Raw genomic sequence first — 20000 nt, 5'->3', positions numbered from 1 at the left:
TTCATTTTAGGTTCATTTTTTCCACATGAATTTTTTCGCTGAGACCCTGACGCAACCCCATCTTCACTGCGACGAGCCGTTTCTTTTAAGAGCTAAAGAATCTACACAAACAACACGTACCCATAAGGCCGCTGGATAAACGTAGGATGTATCTGAGGCACACCAAATGAGAAACCTGTGAAAACCACAGTATTATTGCACTTGTTCATTGTCATAATACAAAAATAAAGCGCAGAAAGGCATTATTTGGGCAGTGAAAGCACCTGGCTGCATGATCCGTGGCTTGGCTCCGAGGTAGGCCAGGTTCACGTTGGCTTTCCGTCCGTCTATGATGGGGTTTGGGTCCTTGCAGGCTCTTTCTGCTGCAGCTCGGTCGGCCATCGTCACCTACAGACCACACAAATTCAGCGTTTTCACTGATGCAATAAAAACGTCTTATTTCTGCCACCAGTCAAGGAGTTGATTGCATTTATTATCATTTAGTGAACACCGATGCACTAAAAATGATAGCTATATATACAGATGCATGTGTGTGTGTGTGTGTGTGTGTGTGTGTGTGTGTAAACAAACTTTCTCTAACATGCAAAATATGACTAAAATATGTAATAGTATTTCATTAAAGCATGTGACGCCAAAATAATCATTACAGACTGATTGCGACAAACAATAACGAACGGGGTCATTATATTATATTTAACTCACTAACTGCAATTTTGAGCCAAAAATAAACGTCATGCATTTTTTCCTTTCATTTAGTAAAACTACCCACTAAAATGTCAATCTATGTCTAATTGGTTCTAATTGTGTTTTTGTTAATTCGCCACTGTCCTAGGTTTAGTCTATTTGTTAGTAAGATGTTTTACTAATTTAAAACAATACAACCCCTTATATGTTTTAATAGGGAGAAGTCAGAATAAGCACGATGCACGTTATTTCAACCAAATTTTGATTGCTTTTATTCTTGAAACCTCAAAAATATACACCATTCTTACATTTAATGTGCTTTCTATTTCGCTTAACTGGAATGCACAATGAAAAAAATGATTTTTGAAACTCAATTTCTGCAAATGCACGCATGTCGGAAAAGATAGCTTACAAATCCATAGCCTCTGGATTTCCCAGTCTGCCTGTCAGTAATGACAACAGCTTCCTCGATGTCTCCGAACACTTCGAAGTATTTCCTGAGGCTGGAGTCTGTGGTGTGGTACGGAAGACCTCCGACGAAGATCTTGGTGTACGTGGTGTCCTTCTGAGAGCTGTGCATCCTCACGACTGCTGCTTAGATCAGTAGGAACTCAAGGCTCGCCGTAACACAGCTCAGATGATCAGAATAAAGCGCAGCAAACGAGCTCGAACTCGAACATGCCATATGGTTTTGGTGTCTCTCACTCACACGCGGGTGTAGGCCACGCCCACACACGACGCCGCCCCGCCCCGCCCACTTCAGACACGCCCACACTACAAACCTGTCCCTTTCCCTCTATGGTTGACATTTACTGCTTACTCATGCTTATGTGACTAATGATTAATTTTGTTGATTTAATGCTGAGTATTTTACGCATTTTGTTTGAGGTGTGATAATATTTTACTGAAGCTAGCTATTCGAGCCAATACTTTTTTTTACTAGCATGTTGAGTGCTTAAAACTGGATTTATCTTTCCCACGTTTCGCTTCTTCACTCTGGGCCACGGGTTTAATTCCCTGAATACAATGCAGTTTCTTTAGGGAAGTGCATTTTATAAATGCATACATTTCAGATGTATTCCATGGTCATTGGTGCACATTTCTACTGCAGATGTTCACAACCTTTAGTCCAACACAACGATCTAGTGACCCAGTAACTCATGATCAGGTAGGTCAAAGGTCAAAAAGAGTTTGAAGAGATGAAATTAGGCAGTCGGACATAATGCACAATATGTCTAATTTATATGTCTAATACTAATGGTTTGAATGCATCTGTGCAAAGTTACGTTTTTAGTGACATTATCATTATAAAAGATAGGATAAAAAGTAGTGCTGTCAAACGATTTTTATATATGTGTGTACTGTGTATATTATGTATATGTTTAGAAATGTATTAACATGCATATGAGTTATATTTTAGTTATAAACGCATTTAATAAACATCACATTTTTCTTAAGATATATACATGCATTTGTGTGTACTTATGTACAGTATACATATATATATATATATATATATATATATATATATATATATATATACACAGTATACATAATATACAATGGTGGCCAAAATGATTAGAACACTAGTATTTTCACAAGCTAAAAAAATGTAAACTGATATTTCCTACAACACACTATAGCAAAAGATAGAAATGACCAACTTAACAATGAATCATGTCAATGCAGAGAAATAACACACACAACATGCGTTTGTAAACGTTCTGTATTCTACAACATCTTTGTAGCAACATCTGAGAGATACAATATAAATACAATTCTGTACACTTTATAATATTGTAAATACTATGTTCATACATTTTATGTACAGCTCCTTGTCAAGGAGAGCAGCTTTGTTTTCTTTTAAGTAAGGTCTTGGGTTTTCATTATACCGTCTCCACTGACAGCAATAGTATTCATTTCTTTTGAGATCCACAGTTCTTCAGGTAAAACAGAGCAATAATAACAGCACTGGTCATGGCACTAAAAATACTAGCATTATTCAGGCTATGTCCCAAATCCCCCGATATTGCCCATCTCCCATTTATACCTATAAAAAACATTAATATTGGCTTTAGTATCACAAACGAATAAAATCTTACTCAACAGTCAAACACACAGGGATTCAAATGCTCGAAAGCTTCATTATTAGGCGGGTGAACCTAGAAGTCGACTATCTAAAAAGAACCCGTTCATGAACGGGGCTTGTGTCAGTACTTTAGGGCATTTCTTGTCTATAGCCGGTGTGTTTTGCAAAAATGTACCCTACCGGCAAGGGTCTGATAAAGAAAACAAGGTGCTCTCCGCATTAGGTGACCTCACTGCCGTCAACCTCCTGAGAAGCGTCAAATCAGTATCTGAGAATGCGTAAAAGTCTGTGCATTACGTAACTTAATGTGCATCCAGGATAAGTTACTCCAGTGCAAGCGTTCAGACAGCTCTGTTAATAGAAATATCGGCAGTCCTTCAACAGTTACAGTACTCAACAAACCAGTTAATGCAACGGAGTACGAGCAACTGGATTGCCGTCTAATCAAAATACCATCAAATGGTTTTAAAGTTCTGATAAGCCTGTCACCTTCCAACCAAAAATATGGCACTTAGCATAAATCAGTTGAACAAATATTAAAGTACACAAGCAAAATAATACACTGCCAAAGTAATCTACGTGAGAAGTTTGCACAGCAGATTTGAAAGGCTATGTCTTTGGTAATACCTGATATAATCACGCAAACAAAAAGCTCATAAACAGTAGTACATTCTTACCTAGAACACGCATCCAATCTCAAACTCACTCAAAGTAGATTTAGGCAATGTTCGATTAATACATTTAGTCATATAAGAAGTGGTAACCAAAAAGGATGTTAGTATTACAGCTATACATGATATATAAAACAAGTTTGTGCAACTGTGCAACTCTTGACATTCAAAGATGATACTGAAATAGGCCTATAATTTCAACGCAAGACACACAGGTAGGGTTTATTGCCATAGAATCAGGAGAACCGACAAATCTCTAATGAATCAGAAGGATGGATTCTGTTAGCACTTGGTTTGTCCAGGCGGTGACTGGTGCTGGTGTCAAAGAGATCATCTACCAACTATTATGTCACTGTCCTGCTCCTACTGGAGCGCAGGTTGAGGTTCGGTGTCTATGGACGGAGGGCCTCGAGTCAAACAGGATGGCTTCACGAAGACGCCATGACCTGTGGCACATCGGAAATACACCCTTCCTTGGACCGTACCGTTGTGCTTGCCTTCGGAAGACAAGAATATTCTAAGGTTACTAAGGGGGTGAGCTGGGATTCAGCATCAAAGAGCAAGAAAGAGAAGAGTTTACTTACCTACAGCAAGGTCCAGCTCTACTCCAACCCAGATGCCTTTGGCAAACTCTACCCCTCCAACGTAATGCACCGTCCCACTCTGTTTGCCCACCCAAACTTGCTCACCGGGGGCCATCCAATCTGGCAACTGAGGAACTGGTCCGTTCTCATCCTCACTAGAGTCTGCCAAAGGTTCTGCATCCTCAAAGCACTCAAGTCCTTGAGTTGCAACCAGCTGTGGCTTGCTGTGAAGCACTGGGATACTGGGAGACTCTTTTCCATTGTGGAGATGGGTCTGGGGTGGGGGATCCACGCCTTGGGTCTTGGATTGGAGAATCGAGTCTGCCTTCCGTCCGATGCTACCAAGGTTTCTTATTCCATGACCTACACCCTTAAAGTTTGGGGGAACGGATTCCGCCCTTGATCCTATGTTACCAAGATCTTCTCTTATGCCCTGACCTAAACCTTTAGAGTCTGGGGGAACAGATTCCTCTTTCGATCCAATGTTACCAAGGTTATCTCTTATGCTATGATCTACACCCTTAAAGTCCGAAGGCACCTTCCATCCGATGTTACCAAGGTCTTCTCCTATGCAATCATCTACACCCTTGAAGTCTGTGGGAATCGATTCCGCTTTCCATTCAATGTTACCAAGGTCTTCTTCACCTACACCATCATCTGCACCCTTAAAGTCTGTGAATTCTTGACTGATACTCAGGATACATTTGCGGGGAAGCTGAGGGGAACAATCCCGGTCGGTGCAGTTACGGGAACAAGGCTGAGTTAGAACGGTCTGGGCTGGACAGGATCCCGAGGCACTTCTGGAAGGATGCAACCCTCTTCCGTGTGGTGCTTCCTGAAGTTCTGAAGGTTCTCTAATGCTGAGCTGGTCGCAACTATCGCTGCCACTGAAGAGCACGTCGGACAGTGTGGCATTCGAGGCACTATGGGAGAAGTAGCCGCTTGTGCATGTGCTAGCCGTGGGACTACGGGACACTTCTTTTTCCGCAACTGGTGTCCCTGTTAACACTGGCACACACACAGCCCCCTCTTGGGTCTCAAGGCTGGCGTTGTACACCTCAAAGTTGGCAAAATCCTCGGGAATGTAAGGCTTGAAGTTTTGGAGCTCCAGAGGCCCGAGAACTGGATCGGTGGTATGGGTAAAGGCTGAATCTAGGTCGGGATCCTCCTCCTCTGAATCCTGAAAATTATCCATGGCCAGGCAGGGAATAAACAACAAAGCAGGGATCAGGAGGGACTCTATCGCCCCCTTAAGAAGTAACAGTTCATCTATACTATCATTTCAGTTTGAGGTTGTCTACACTGGAAGCATTGAAGCAACATGTCTTTTAAGAATTTTGTTTTTAAAAACAAATTACTTCAAAAATGGTCAATGATTTCATTTAATAATGAATGATTTCATGGTGATAATAATGAATAATATATGCATACAATATATGTGGGAGTAAAATAATTTTATTTCACAAAAATAGGGGAGATAGAGTGGCTAGCTTCCAGTGCCGACTTCCAGTGCCGACAACTCTACTAAATATAAAAGTAGTGATCTAGCTTTGTCACCATACGCTGTTCATATCTGATGTGTAAACAGAGTTTAACTGATTTGTAACTAGCAGTGTGATATGTGCTGCAGTCGGTAAGTCAAACACAAGCTCAGGGATTCATGCAGTTACTTATTTACATTAAGGTGATGGGATGCAATGAGATGCAAATGTGAGGATGATGAGGCAGCATCATAAGCTTTACTCAAACAGTCTAAAAGGTTTGCAATGCAGAAATTCAATGCTCAAATGTCTCGGTCATGTACATAACCCTCGTTCCCTGATGGAGGGAACCAAGACATTATGTTGTGACGACAGACTCGGGTCTTGCTTGGAGCCCTGATTAGCTCTGATTAAGAGAAAACACCAGTGAAATTTGGCAAGTGGTTAACTAATAACCACTCATTAGATTTTGCCTGGGAGCCGACAGTCTCATGACTACTAGCTCTGAAGTAAAAATCTGATGAGTGGTTACACCTTTAGCCTATTTCTACCCGCGTGACGGGGAGAGGCTCAGGATTAGTTAACCACTTGCCAAATTTGTTTTCTCCCAATCAGAGTTAATCTGGGCTCCAAGTAAGTCCCCAGTCTGTCGTCATAACTGGTAGTGACTGACAGACAGGGAACTAGTTTGTATGTGAACGATTTGGTTCTGAGAAAGAATTCTTTCCGTTGTTTTTAAGCTAATACCAATAAGTCACGTTATATATATATATATTCTTAACAAAAAGAACTTCTTGACTTTTTAACTTTTTTACAGTGTATTTTATTATTAGTTCTAAAATTATATATATATATATATATATATATATATATATATATATATATATATATATATAAATATATATAAAAAATTATAAAATATATATAAAAAATAATATATATAATATATATTATTATATTAATATATATTATATAAATATAAATGTTTTAGTTTTAATGCAAATACATTAACAACTTCTCTGTAAACAGTGATTAAAATATGAAAACCACATTATAATATATATATATATATATATATATATATATATATATATATATATATATATATATATATATATATAATTAATGGTTATGTTAAAAATTATTTCCTGTGGTAACTGGCATCAGACTGGTTATGCATGTATTAACTTACAGCAGCATGCGGCCGTGTGAGAGTGAGATCAGTGCTCAGTCTGGGCTGTCTGTGATTGGCCGAGCTGCTGATGATGTCACAGCGGCCCTCGCTCTGAGCCCTGGGTCTGGACCAGGGGCCGCCGGAGTCCGCAAACCAGCGCATGCTCTGCAATCAGGTCACAACAGCACACTTCACACAGGCCATGCAGCACAGACGAGTGAACATGCACACAGCCACAGATCTTCAGCTTTTAAAGGAACAGTTCACACTAAAAACTTCACGCTCCTCATATTATTTTCTAACATCAGATTTTTTGTCAAAGCTTCTTTTACATACAATGCTACAAATTAAATAATTAAAATACTTTTAAATAATTTTGTTATATTACATTTTTATCTGGTTAGTAATTTTAATGCTTTAACCTAAACTAATTAAATTCATTTTATTTTAATTTAATATACTTTTTGTCAGTTATCATCATTAAAACTATTAATAAATTACTAACTTCTAAGAAAAATTAACCAAATCTAAACTCATCTAAAAAATTATTAAGCCTCAATATAATAATAATAATAAAAAAAATGTGGCAAATACACAAATTTAAAAAGTATAATATTATATTAAAATAAAAACTGAAAATATAAAATCAAATGTATTATTATTTATCAAATAAGGTGCAAGGAAAACATTTTACTTGTTAGACTTATTAAATCAAAGTTGTACATACAAATTTAAAGATAAAGTGAATTACATTTTTAGGTGAACTATTTCTTTAAAATTATATTTCTTGTTAACAGGTTCAAAATCATTTACAGGTCAATGTTACCAAATCTGTAAGAAATAAATAAATCTGTGGCTGTATAAATAAACAGGGTTGAGGGACCGAAGCATGCTGGGAAAAGTGTCCAAAGTGAACTAATATGAGGAGAATACACAAGCAAAATAAATAAATAAAAGCAAGAAAATGAAAAGCAATAAATATTACTTAACAACCAACATTTTTAAATATTCCAATTACATTTTGGTGGTTCTATTTTTTTAGCTGACTGATTTAAATGCCTTTGACTTGAATATAATTAATGTCACTAGTGAGATTCAGATGATGCTTCTCACAAAACGGATCAAATTACCAACCAGTAGGTGATTTTTACTTGCACTTGGACATTAATTTTGTGTTCATTTTAGACCCTGGCTGAAGGACAGTTTCTCTTTGTGCTGAGAGACATTTAAAAACACTCGAAGACAGGCATCAGAGCCTGGATAAATGTCAGAACATAAATTATGTGAGAATGTGGAGCTGGAAACACGACATGAATGGTGCATGAGAATGAAACACATGATGGGAATGGAGCATTGAGTGTGTGTGTGTGCGTGTGTGTGTGTGTGTGTGTGTGTGTGTGTCACCTCCTGTCCGAGAAGAGGTCGAGACTCCAGAGAACGCTTGACTTTGTTCTCCTCCTTCACAGGCAAAAGAGATTTGAGGAACTTGGGCGGCGGAGGAGACAGAACTTTAAAGGGACTGGAGTTGAAGAACGTTGGACTCTCTGGAACCGATCCTGAGGAGAACGTTTGCATGAAATTAAGCATATGAGTGTCTAAATGCACTAAATAGAAACGTGAGAAATGTAGAAATTGAGAATAGCACTCTTAAAAATACATATATATTTATGAAATAGCATTTAAGAACGATCATTAACAACGACTAATAATACATGCTTAAATGCACTATAAAAGAAAAAGGTCAAGGTGGATGAAAATAAATTGCTTAGGTGTTTAAATTGTTTAGCAATAATCATTATCACTGCTAATGAAATCAGAAGTGTCTTTCAAATCATCAGGTTCACAATTTACCGTGATTCTCTTTGTTTTTGACAGGCGTGTCTTTTGACAGGGGACTGTTGAGAGAAGCTTCGTTTACGTTGGATTCGGTGACATCTGTGTTACCGTCGCAGTGAGCCTGTGGAAATAAAGTCAACGCTCAGACGAATAAAATTCACGACAAACGCGCTGTCTATAGTAAGTGATCACTAACCTTCACGTCGTCATCCTCGCATCCGGTCCCGTCCGATTTACAACAAGAGCTCTAAACAAATATATGACAGAACTGTTACACAACGCATGCTATTTTGTTTCTGTAAACAGTAGATCTGGTCTTACGTGCTGGACGTTTGGCGTGCTGAGACTGCGCCGTATGTGTCTGCCTTTAGCGGAGAGAGCTTCCTTCACCGCCACGGCCTGAATCAACAAACAAAAACACACTAAATGTGTGATTAACCGATTATCGGTTTAACTGAGATTTTTCAGAATATTTAGCCATTTTTAATGACTGGTTATTGGTTTTGTAATATTGGATCCATCAATAAATGGCGTCATTATTTAATCGTTTTGATATTTAAGGTGATATTTTCTTTGGGTAAAGTAATCGTTATCGGTTACAAAAATAAACTGTATCGGTCAATCTATACTAAACAGTCCAGGAGAAACAGCAGACAGAAGTAAACACATACATATTGGTTCTGCATATTAGTTATTAGGAACATAAACCTGCTAATTATCTGTATCCGTGTCAGTTATTAAAAAACAGTATCGGTCGATCTCTACTAATCATTCCAGCAGAATCAACAGATAGAAGTAAAACAATAAATAAATATTGATTTTATAAACATAAACAAAGCAAAAAAGTCAGTCTTATTTCTACTAAACACAGCAGAAGTAATATTAAATTGAATAATTAAATATAATTAGAATAATTAACAAAATTCAGCTTATTAGACTCATAAACATGCAAATAACCTTTATCGGCATTGGTTGTAAAAAAAAAAAGTTGGTCTGTCTATTAAACACTCTAGCAGAAGCAGAAGATAGGAGTGAAACAATAACTTAATACTGGTTGCGCATATTGGTTATCGGTGACATAAACATTTAAATAATCGGTATTGGTTATAAAAAAAACCCTCTAAAATACGCCAGCAGAGACAGAAGACAGAAGTAAAAAAATAAATACGTACTGGTTCTGCTATTGGTTTTCAACACATAAACATGCAAATAATCTGCATCAGTATCGGTTAAATAAACATCTGTATCAGTCAATCTCTAATAAACACTTAAGAAGATAGAAATGAAACAATGGTTCTGAATATCGGTTTTTATAACATAAACATGCAAATAATCGGTATCAGTATCGGTTATTAAAAAACATCTATATTAGTTGATTTCCACTGAACGATTCAGCAGAAACAGAAAAAAGAAGCAGAACAATAAATAAACACCGTTTATCAGAACAAACATGCAAATAATGTATGAGTATCGGTTATAAAAAAATCGATATCATTCAATCTCTACTAAACACTGGAACAGAAACAGCAGACAGAGGTCAAATAATAAATACTGCTTTTGCATATTGGTTTTCATGTACTAAAACTCGTAAACAATCGGTATCAATTATAACAAAAATCTCCCGAACTTTACGAAATGCATTGTGTTGCTTTTCGTGAATCCGAACCTGCCGCAGTCTCTCCAGACACAGAATATTGTCCACCTCCAGCACCCCTCTGGTGTATTTCTCTATGTACGTCTCTCCATCGAGCGTCTCCTCGCTCTCTCCTCGAGCCGCCATCAAGGCCAGGGTCTCGCGCTCCTCCGGCTCCTCGGACGCCTGTTCAGGAAGACGGCAGGTGTGTGATCGGGGCGCTCGGAAAGACGGTCGCGGAGCGGAAACCGCGTGACGTTACCTTCGGTATGTTGGACACGATCTCATACGTCACTCCGCAGGAGTACAGAATGTTCTTCAAAGACATCCGTCTCTTCAGGCTCTGAGTAAAACTCTGTGAGACATCAGTCACGCATTTACATTAAACTAAAAAAATTACACTTACACTCAAAATAGAGCAGTAGCAATGTGAAATATTATTGCTATTTGAAATAAATCATTTCTATTTAAATATACGATAAAGTCAAATTCATTCCTGTGTTTTTTATTGTCATTTTAACTACATATAGCTGTGCCGTACATAGTGCATATTTATATTTATTCAGAATATGCTAATATGCTGCTTCAGAAACATTTATTATTATTCTTATTTTCAATATTTAACAGTTGAGTAAATAGTTTCAGGATTCATTCATCGACAGAAAGATCCATTTAGCGAAGGATGCTTTAAATTGATGATAAAGACATTTATAACGTTACAGAAGATATCTGTTTCAGGTAGTTCAGCGGTTTTTTGAGCAGCAAAACGATTTCTGAAGGATCATGTGACTGGAGTAATGCTAACAATTCAGCTTTGCATCTTTTTTTCTGTCCTTTGGACAAACTGAGCAGAAGAGACGTCTTTACTGTGCTGTTGAAAACCTCTTGAATGATAACGTCTACCGAGAGGAGGGGAATCTATTTAGGGAGGATGTGAAGAGCAGCGCTGTTTCAGGACGCGTGTTTCAGACCTGTTTGTTGTAGATGTTGACGGCGATCCTCTTGCGCAGCACCAGCTCCACGGACGCCGGGTGACTGAGCTGAACCGTGGCCTTCACGATCAGGTAGATCCTCTCGCTGGGCCCCGTGATCCGGTTCAGATGCATGGAGTCGTGGATGGAGGAGTCCCAGGAACACACAGCTGACACCTGAGAGAGAGAAATCAACTACATCAGTGTCCGTTTACTCTCACATTTAGTCTCAGTCACACAGCCTTTGGACTGAGATGCTAATATCTAGTTTTAGTCATATGAATTGTCTAGTAGTCTAGATGTAGTTTTACTCAACTAAATATCATGTGATTTTATTCGACTCAATTTAGTCAGCTAAAATCGAATGCCTTCAGGTACAGTGTGATTCATTTATTAAACATTTCTCTAAAATTTCCAAAGTCACACATATATATCTATATCTATCTATCTATATATATATATATATATATATATATATATATATATATATATATATATATATATATATATATATATATATATATATATATATATATATATATACGTATCTATATATATATATATATATATATATATATATATATATATATATATATATAATTGACTCTGGGCGATGAATTATTAGAAAAATGTTTTGTGTTGTTAAAAACAATTTTTTAATATCAATTGCATGAATATAAATATTATATAAGGTAAATATTTAAATAACTATATACAGTATGTGCAATTATATATACATAATACATAGACACAGAACATACACATAAACAAAAACTTAATTGTTTTAATAAACATCAAGTCATTTTCGAATGAGAAATCCTAACCTGTAAACCTCTCAAGGCTTTTTTTTTTTTTTACAGTTTTTGTTAATGTAGTAAATGTGCACACTGTGTATATATATATATATATATATATATATATATATATATATATATATATATATATATATATATATATATAAACACAAACGCACATATGCATGTATGTAAGAATTATTATTAGAATGATAAATATTAAATATTTCTATATTGTAAATATTTTTTATTCTTATTCATTTATTTGCTCTAGTATCTTATTTGCTGTATGCATGCATATTTATATATATATATATGGTTTGACAGCGCTGGTTGTTTCGTATGACGCCGGTCACCTCATCGTGGCTGTGTCTGATGATGGGCAGGTAGAAGAACGGGCTCCCGTGCTCTTTGGGAAGGATTGAGTTGACTCCGGCGGCGTGAGGACCGGTCAGCTGATCGTTCACCGTCAGGTTATCAGCTGCACAAATAAATAAAACCAGCCTACGTTACTCATCTGAGCCCTTCAACTGAAGCAATCTGATCAGATTTTGCCCGTTTGATCGGACCAAAAGCTGAAAACGGTGTGTTTGAAGGAAAAAAATTAATCTGAACTCGGAGTGGATCACAAAATCCAACCTCAGTTATATTATTCAAAACATTTTCGTAACAATAGGATGCTTTTGATCCAGAAACACTGGATTATTGTGATTCTGATCGGATTTCAGTTGACAACTTTTACAAATGGTCCAAAAAGACAACATTTTAACATGTGATATAACAGCTGTGAATAACAAACAAATACATTAGATTGAATTTAAAGCCGTTTTTTAATCGATCAACACATTCAGCAGAGACGGAGCGGTCAGAAGCAGTTATTGGTGTAGATGCAATGGAAAAGCAGAATGCAAAATATCAGCATCTTTCTTCCCCCACATCTGATTTGTTTTCCCATTAACATGTCCCTTCAGGGGCTCCGTAGAGCTCCGGTGAAATCTGGACCAGGGCGATCAAATCCGGCACGAACTTAAGATGGGTTACCTGACCCTGGACACTAAATCCAGATCATTCTGATTCAGACGAAACGCTTTGAAAGATGAATATATCTCACCGTTTAGATCGAGGAACAGCACAGGAATATGAGCCTCCATGCCAGCAGGGGGATCCCTTGAGCAACAACAAACAGAGCAGACGTTCACGTTTGACCTGATATTTGTATTATTTTTGTATTTCTATATTTTGTTTAACATATATATTACACTATTACAGTAATGGCTAAATTTGGCTAAATAGCTCTTAATACTACAAACGTACCAGAAAACATCAATATATTACGTTTAATATTTCATTTTTGTTCATTTATTGCAACATTTTTACTTTTACTAAAATAAAGGACTATTACCGTGAAGTGAAACTAATGCGAATAATGAGAACGTCTTAATAATTAACTAAAATATGAGTTGCAGAAGTTAATATTATATTTCTTTCATAATGTAACTTTTTTTACCATTGTTTTATTTTAAATGCATTTTTATTTTTACCAAAAATAAACGATTTTTAAAATAAAGTGAGAAAGTATTTTTTACTTATATTTTTCACTTTAATATTTTTAGCTACGTAAATAATGACCGCGTTGACGTGAATCTAATGGGAATTTCATAACGTAAGCTCAGAAAAGAAAAGGCAATTATTTGTATTTCAATGTAAGAACGAAAGTAGCAAGTCATTCGTCTCACCAGTGTGCCGGGGCCCCCGGGATCCCGCTGCCAGGGGCCGGAACCAGCACGGCGTTCCTCTCCTCGGTCAGACCGACCCACTGCTCCACGAGACGAGCCTCTCGCTCCACGTCCTCCTCGGACTTCTCTGTAAATCACAGGCCGTTACCTCGGCAGCGTCTGCGTGAGATCAGCGCCGAAACACGCTTCAGACACCCACCTGACTTATTGATGATCTTCTTGATCTGCTCCTCCAGGTACTCCCTGCGCTTGATGAGGGCCTCGGACCAGCGCTCCCGGACACAGTTCAGATCCTCCTCCTGCACACACACACACACACACACACACACACACACACCGTCAGCGGGTCATTAGGGGACACAAAACACACCAAAAACCCAAAGCGAGTGGAAAGGAATCTCATACAGCGTGTCCGTCTCACACCGTGTCTACAACATAACAATGCCGCTTCATATACTTTTATTTTTACGCTTAATTATATAAAATCTTAGATATATATTGAATATCATCAGATGGACCAATATGAACTATTGGTATTTTAAATTATAGATAAATACTGATAAATATATTGAATATCATCAAAAGGCTACAAAATATACAACATTAAATAAAAAAATAATTTATATTATTATTATCATCATCATTATACATATTAATGAAAAAACTATACACATATAAAATGATTTATTTTTACATTTTACATACATTATATATATATATATATATATATATATATATATATGTGTGTGTGTGTATATATATATATATATATATATATATATATATATATATATATATATATATATATATATATACATAAATTATTAAAAATGTGATAATCTGTTTAAATAATAATAATAATAATAAATCTATTTAAATAATAATAATTAAACAAGTTAATTTAATTATTATTACAGTAATTAAAAGAAAATACATAATATGTTTGGCTTAAAAAATAATAAATAAAACAACCTTGTTTAAGGTTGAATTTATTTGTAAAAATTCTACTGTTTTTGTGTATATAATTATGCTCAGAAGTGGACAGTAACGAAGTATTGTTACTTTTACGTACATTTCATTAAAAGTGTCTGTAGTTCATCAGAGAATTTTAATTAAGTAGTAGAGTATATTTAACACGAACCGTAGCGAAGCAAAAACATTACGCTTTTGAGTGATAAAAGTACAGACACTTGAAAAGTACCTTTACAGCAGCCTCTGAATATATTATTATTTTACATGTATTTCACAAACGTCTGAGCATTCAGTCGAAATCGTTGTCCTGCTTTCTGGCCTGATTTAAATCATCTCTGGCACGCATTTTATTTTGCGCTACGACGATTTCAGTGTAATCCAGTGCAGACACGGCGTCAGGTGATAATAAGAATAAACACACAGGTGAATGATTAAACCCAGTGTGGCGTTTCTCAGACAGATGAAGCGCTCGTACTGTAGCTCCATCTAAACATGCAGAATCATGCAGCCATGCACCGATCACGTGAGCGTGTGTTAGAGCGGGATTATAACAGCAGCCTCATTAATGGACGCTTATGCTCTTAATTTCATCACGCTCCTGTCCGAAGCACATGATCAGCAGAAGTCAGAGTACCTGATAACTATCCATATCGGCGTCTTCCTCCCTCTGCTGGAGAGAATAGAGCCGGTCACACACTCAGATCCGCTCACACACAACCGATAACGAAGTCGGACCACACCGATAACGATAACCGCTAACCGATAACTGATAACCGATAACCGATAACCGATAACCGATAACTCGACCGATTTTGAAAACAAAAACACCACTAAACATTATTACAAAAATAAAAAAATACTGTAATATAAAAACACGTTATCTACTTTCAATTAAATAAACATATATATATTTAAATTCATATATTACTTATACCTCGATCATTGATGTTAATAAAATTTCAACGTCACTTTTCTATATTCTTCTTTCACTTCTTCATCTTTCCTCCGCTCTCTCTTGCTTCGCATTGCTATTTTTATTTTAACTACGTAAGAATAATAACAAAAAGAAAACTTCCTAAATCTAATATTTGAACTCAGTTGTGCTTCTGTGATGACAGTAAAAACCGAAACCGAAGTCTAACATTTTCTTTGCCGCACTTCTGTAAAAATAATAAAGGACGAAAACAAAAATAACTTCTCTAAAAAATAACATTAAAGTGAAAATAACTTTAACGAGTCCAGCTTTTCTTTTAGTGAAGGATGCTGCCGATTATAGTTCTCGATAACATTTGTAATTTATTTTTATATTTTGTAATTTACGTTTTTAGTTTGTTGTGTGTTTCATCATTTGTGTAATTTATCATTTTATCAATAGTTTTTACATTTTCTTCTACTTATTTTAGTACCTTCACTTGAACTATAATGACAGATATTGCATTGGCAGCTAGCTGAAACAAAATAACTGTGTTTTTTATATTTTATTTGACTTTAGTCAGTGTTTTTTGTAACAATCGCTAAGTTTCTTATGGTCTAGATGCTCTGTGTGTGTGTGTGTGTGTGTGTGTGTGTGTCGGTCGCACTGACCTGATAACTGTCCAGAGGTCTCTGTAGTTTGATGGAGCGAGCGGAAACACAGCCAATGGAGACGGAGAGGACGGCCTCCACCAGCAGAGGCAGTGTCCCCGAGTGCTGGACCGGCCGAACACACACCTGCAGCCTCCGCGAGTGACCCTGAACACACACACACACACACGTTTGTTCACGCTCCTGGCGATCAGCGCCTCTCATCGTAATGAACGCAGACTGCAGAGGCACCTGACGCAGCTGAAACACTCCTCCGGTGCTGACGTCTCTGCTGGGATGAAGCTCTACAGAAGAATACTCGCCCTGCTCATTCAGCTCCTGTATAGAGACCCAGACCTCGATCTGACGCGACACCTCGCTCCACCTGTCACACACACACACACACACACACACACACACACGTGAGACTAACAATACACCACAACGCACAACAATACGCCAGGCTTATGACTAAAGCCACAAATGTTTGATGGCACTGTAAAATAAAGTAATTATTATCATTTTGACAATAATTGTATTTTGAACATATTGTAATAAAACAACATTATAATAACAACAATAATAATAAGTATTGTTATTATTATTTTTACTCAAGAAAACTGGCTTGCAATAAATATTTTAATTAAATATAAATCTGGGTTAATATATAAATAAATAGATAAATACATATGAGAATCGTGTGTGCATAAAGACAATATTAATAATTAAATTAGAAAAATTATACCAATAACCAATTTTTTTTATATAGTAATAATTAGTGCTGTCAATTATTTCTTCCCATCAAAAATAAACGTTTTATACACATTATATGTGTGTACTGTGAATATAATACAAACACACGCATGTATACACTTAAGGAAAAATGTTGTTTATATTTTTAAAAAGTGTTAGAATATAAATATATAAATATTTTCAAAATATATACTGTATGTGTGTGTATTTATATATGCACAGTGCATGCACATATATATATATAATACATATAATGTAAACAATAACTTTTCTTTTGGATTCATTTCTACACACGTATGCCAGACCTGTCTCTGAGCGTCCGTCTCTTGGCCTGCAGGGCGTCCAGCTCCCGCACCGACCGGCCGTTCCCGGCGTAGCGGTGACCCCAGACCTCGATGGCCAGGGCCCCGTCTGAGATGAACTCCAGAAACTCCTCCGTCACGTGCACCACAAAATCCTGCAACCACCGCAGAGGGATTTATTCAGCATTTAACACCATTGCTGCATGCAAAACGTGAGCCTGGAGCACGGACATAAAGCAATGTTACAAAACATCAAGTACAGATCATGTTCCATGAAGATATTTAATACTTTAATATTTAGATATTTCCTACTGCGTTGCTGAAATCTTCATCTAAACTACTTTAAAAGTGATTTTCTCAATATGTATTTTCAAATAGCTGTATCTCTGACAAATATTGTCCTATCCTAACAAATCAGACAACAGTGGAAAGATTATTTATTCAGCTTTTCAGATCATGCATACATTTCCATTTGTCCCTTATGACTGGTTTTGTGCTCCGGGGTCACATATTATCTTAAACAAATAACACCAGCAGTTATCTTCCCTTGTGATGTTTGATAAAAACATTATTATTTATTATACTATTATTCATATTTATTTAAAATAAGAAAAGCAAATAAGAAATAACAAAACATTTCAGCTCAGTTTCAATCTAGGAGCACTAGTAAACAGATATATAGTAAATAATGACATAAATTATATAAATTAATAAATAAAATTAATTCATAAAAAAATTTAATAAATAGGAAATAATAATAGCAGCAGTAATAAAATAACAATAAAATAAAAATACATATTATTAAAACATTTGTAAATAAAAATCAACAATAAAAATCAACAATACTACACAAAGTATTGGAAGCACTGCTTATGTTCCACTAGGGTTATTGTCATTCTTTGAAGCTAATAGCATTAAAAATGTTTACTTTACATAAATATATTATTAAATATTACATCAAAACTTCAAAAAGCAAAGTATCTCACTGATACTAAAACAATACAAGTGTTTTAGTGAATGTTTTTACCCTGCAGTGGTCAAAGCGCACAGTGAAGTGGGCGTCGGCCGTCTGAGAGGAGGGCGTGTCCGGGCTGACGACGGGCGGAGCCACAGCGGGCTCAGATTGCTCCCAGAAAGAGTACTGACAGAAGACGAAGTTAGAGAGGTTGAGAGGAAGACCGGACGCCTCTCTGATCCGAACCTGACACGAGAGACAACACATACTACTCAAACTAATGCAGATCGGATTTTTTCAGTTTCAATTCAAATATGATCAAAAAAATTGTATATGCAAAAGTCATTTTTTTCATTAAAAGTTCATAATCATAATTCATAAATTCATTGCTACACAGAGTAACGTCAGTGATAACCCGAGTAACCGATGCTTTGCATGGCGACGTTTAAGTCAGGATGATCTGCATTATCAATGTGCAAAAAAAACAAAAAACAAGTGTTCAAATTTGTCATAAAGACATGATTAATAAATATATAATAATGTTTGTTTGTAGGACTGCATAAATTAACTTAAAAATATATATATATATATATATATATATATATATATATATATATATATATATATATATATATATATATATATAAAACATCTAGAAATACGTGTGTGTGTAAATATAGATATTATATAGATATAAATTACAAATTATTATTAATTACACATATCTATCAAATACATGTTACTATCCTTTTTTAACATATTTAGCTGTAAAAATGTATTTAAAATTAATAACAACACTAATAATTTTATTTTACAGTACAGTTATGAAATTACGGTACCAATATTCATGGCCATAAACCATAAAGCTTTTATTTTGACGCTAGGAGGCATCCTGTTTATTGAAGAACAGCATGTCAAAAGTTGATTACAGTGTTTTGTGTAAGTTGTTGTTCTCAGATGTGATCAGTGAGCGTTTTACCCTGCAGGTGAGTTTTCTGGCCATGTGGACGATCTCTCCGTTGTTGTCCATGACCTCGTACCCGCTGCTTTCGCTGGAGTTCTCAGAGGAATCGTCTCCTCCGGCCAAACGCTCGGGAACGACGCCGCTCACGCGAAGCAGCTCCACCCGCAGACGACCAGCCACCTGCCAGCGGTGAGAGACACAAAGCTGAGTTCACACCAAACAAGAATTTAATTATTCGCTAGGGTTGAGACGGTCCCTACTGGTTAATCAATGTGTAAGAACACCGATAATGCCGATACGATAATATATTTTCCTGGTTTTCTTCGGCTTTAAACAGCTTGTAAAAGTGGAAAGCACATTTTTTACTTTCCTTCGCTAAGGTTGAGACAGTAAGGAAATGTCCCTACCGGTTAATAAATGTGTAACAACACCGATAACGCCGATACCGATAATATATTTTCCTGGTTTTGTTCGGCTTTAAACAGCTTGTAAAAGTAGAAAGCACACTTTTTAATTTCCTTCGCTAGGGTTGAAACAGTAAGGAAATGTCCCTACCAGTTAATTGATGTGTAAGAACACCGATAACGCAGATACCGATAATATATTTTCCTGGTTTTCTTCGGCTTTAAACAGCTTGTAAAAATGGAAAGCACATTTTTTTACTTTCCTTTGCTAAGGTTGAGACAGTAAGGAAATGTTCCTACCGGTTAATCAATGTGTAAGAACACGATAACGCCGATACCGATAATATGTTTCGCTGGTTTCCATTAGCTTTAAACAGCTTGTAAAAGTGGGGAGCACATTTTTTACTTTCCTTTTTAAATTATTTTAATTTCTA

The 20000-nt window shown here is 36.2% G+C and overlaps 2 protein-coding genes across 7 annotated transcripts in view; both read right to left on the bottom strand.

Moving 5' to 3' along the window:
• The window catches only part of rbm24b (RNA binding motif protein 24b), an 8651-nt gene extending 7281 nt beyond the window's left edge, over nt 1-1370 (bottom strand). Inside the window, exons 1-3 of the mRNA XM_043260384.1 lie at nt 1097-1370; nt 264-387; nt 121-175 (exon numbers count right to left, since the gene is read on the bottom strand). Of these exons, the coding sequence (XP_043116319.1) occupies nt 121-175; nt 264-387; nt 1097-1264 (347 nt within the window). The 5' untranslated portion in view covers nt 1265-1370. The remainder of the gene's footprint in view (nt 1-120; nt 176-263; nt 388-1096) is intronic.
• A 1022-nt stretch (nt 1371-2392) lies between these two features.
• kif13a (kinesin family member 13A) overlaps nt 2393-20000 on the bottom strand; it is a 54976-nt gene continuing 37368 nt past the window's right edge. For 2 of the 6 annotated variants that reach the window (XM_043260377.1, XM_043260381.1), the window contains 20 exons: nt 19178-19342; nt 18271-18444; nt 17247-17398; nt 16441-16573; nt 16210-16356; nt 15260-15295; nt 13853-13952; nt 13654-13780; nt 13029-13084; nt 12274-12398; nt 11124-11300; nt 10415-10507; nt 10186-10338; nt 8841-8918; nt 8716-8766; nt 8535-8640; nt 8088-8239; nt 6702-6848; nt 4029-5208; nt 2393-3941 (listed from right to left, as the gene is read on the bottom strand). In XM_043260377.1, the coding sequence (XP_043116312.1) occupies nt 3808-3941; nt 4029-5208; nt 6702-6848; nt 8088-8239; nt 8535-8640; nt 8716-8766; nt 8841-8918; nt 10186-10338; nt 10415-10507; nt 11124-11300; nt 12274-12398; nt 13029-13084; nt 13654-13780; nt 13853-13952; nt 15260-15295; nt 16210-16356; nt 16441-16573; nt 17247-17398; nt 18271-18444; nt 19178-19342 (3486 nt within the window). In that variant the 3' untranslated portion in view covers nt 2393-3807. The remainder of the gene's footprint in view (nt 3942-4028; nt 5209-6701; nt 6849-8087; nt 8240-8534; nt 8641-8715; nt 8767-8840; nt 8919-10185; nt 10339-10414; nt 10508-11123; nt 11301-12273; nt 12399-13028; nt 13085-13653; nt 13781-13852; nt 13953-15259; nt 15296-16209; nt 16357-16440; nt 16574-17246; nt 17399-18270; nt 18445-19177; nt 19343-20000) is intronic. The other 4 variants (XM_043260378.1, XM_043260379.1, XM_043260380.1 and 1 more) reach the window with 4 other exon arrangements.

Source organism: Puntigrus tetrazona, chromosome 16 (assembly GCF_018831695.1).
Source record: "Puntigrus tetrazona isolate hp1 chromosome 16, ASM1883169v1, whole genome shotgun sequence".
Taxonomy (NCBI): domain Eukaryota; kingdom Metazoa; phylum Chordata; class Actinopteri; order Cypriniformes; family Cyprinidae; genus Puntigrus; species Puntigrus tetrazona.
Note: the sequence above shows the minus strand (reverse complement) of the source record. Positions and strands in the feature narration are given on the sequence as shown.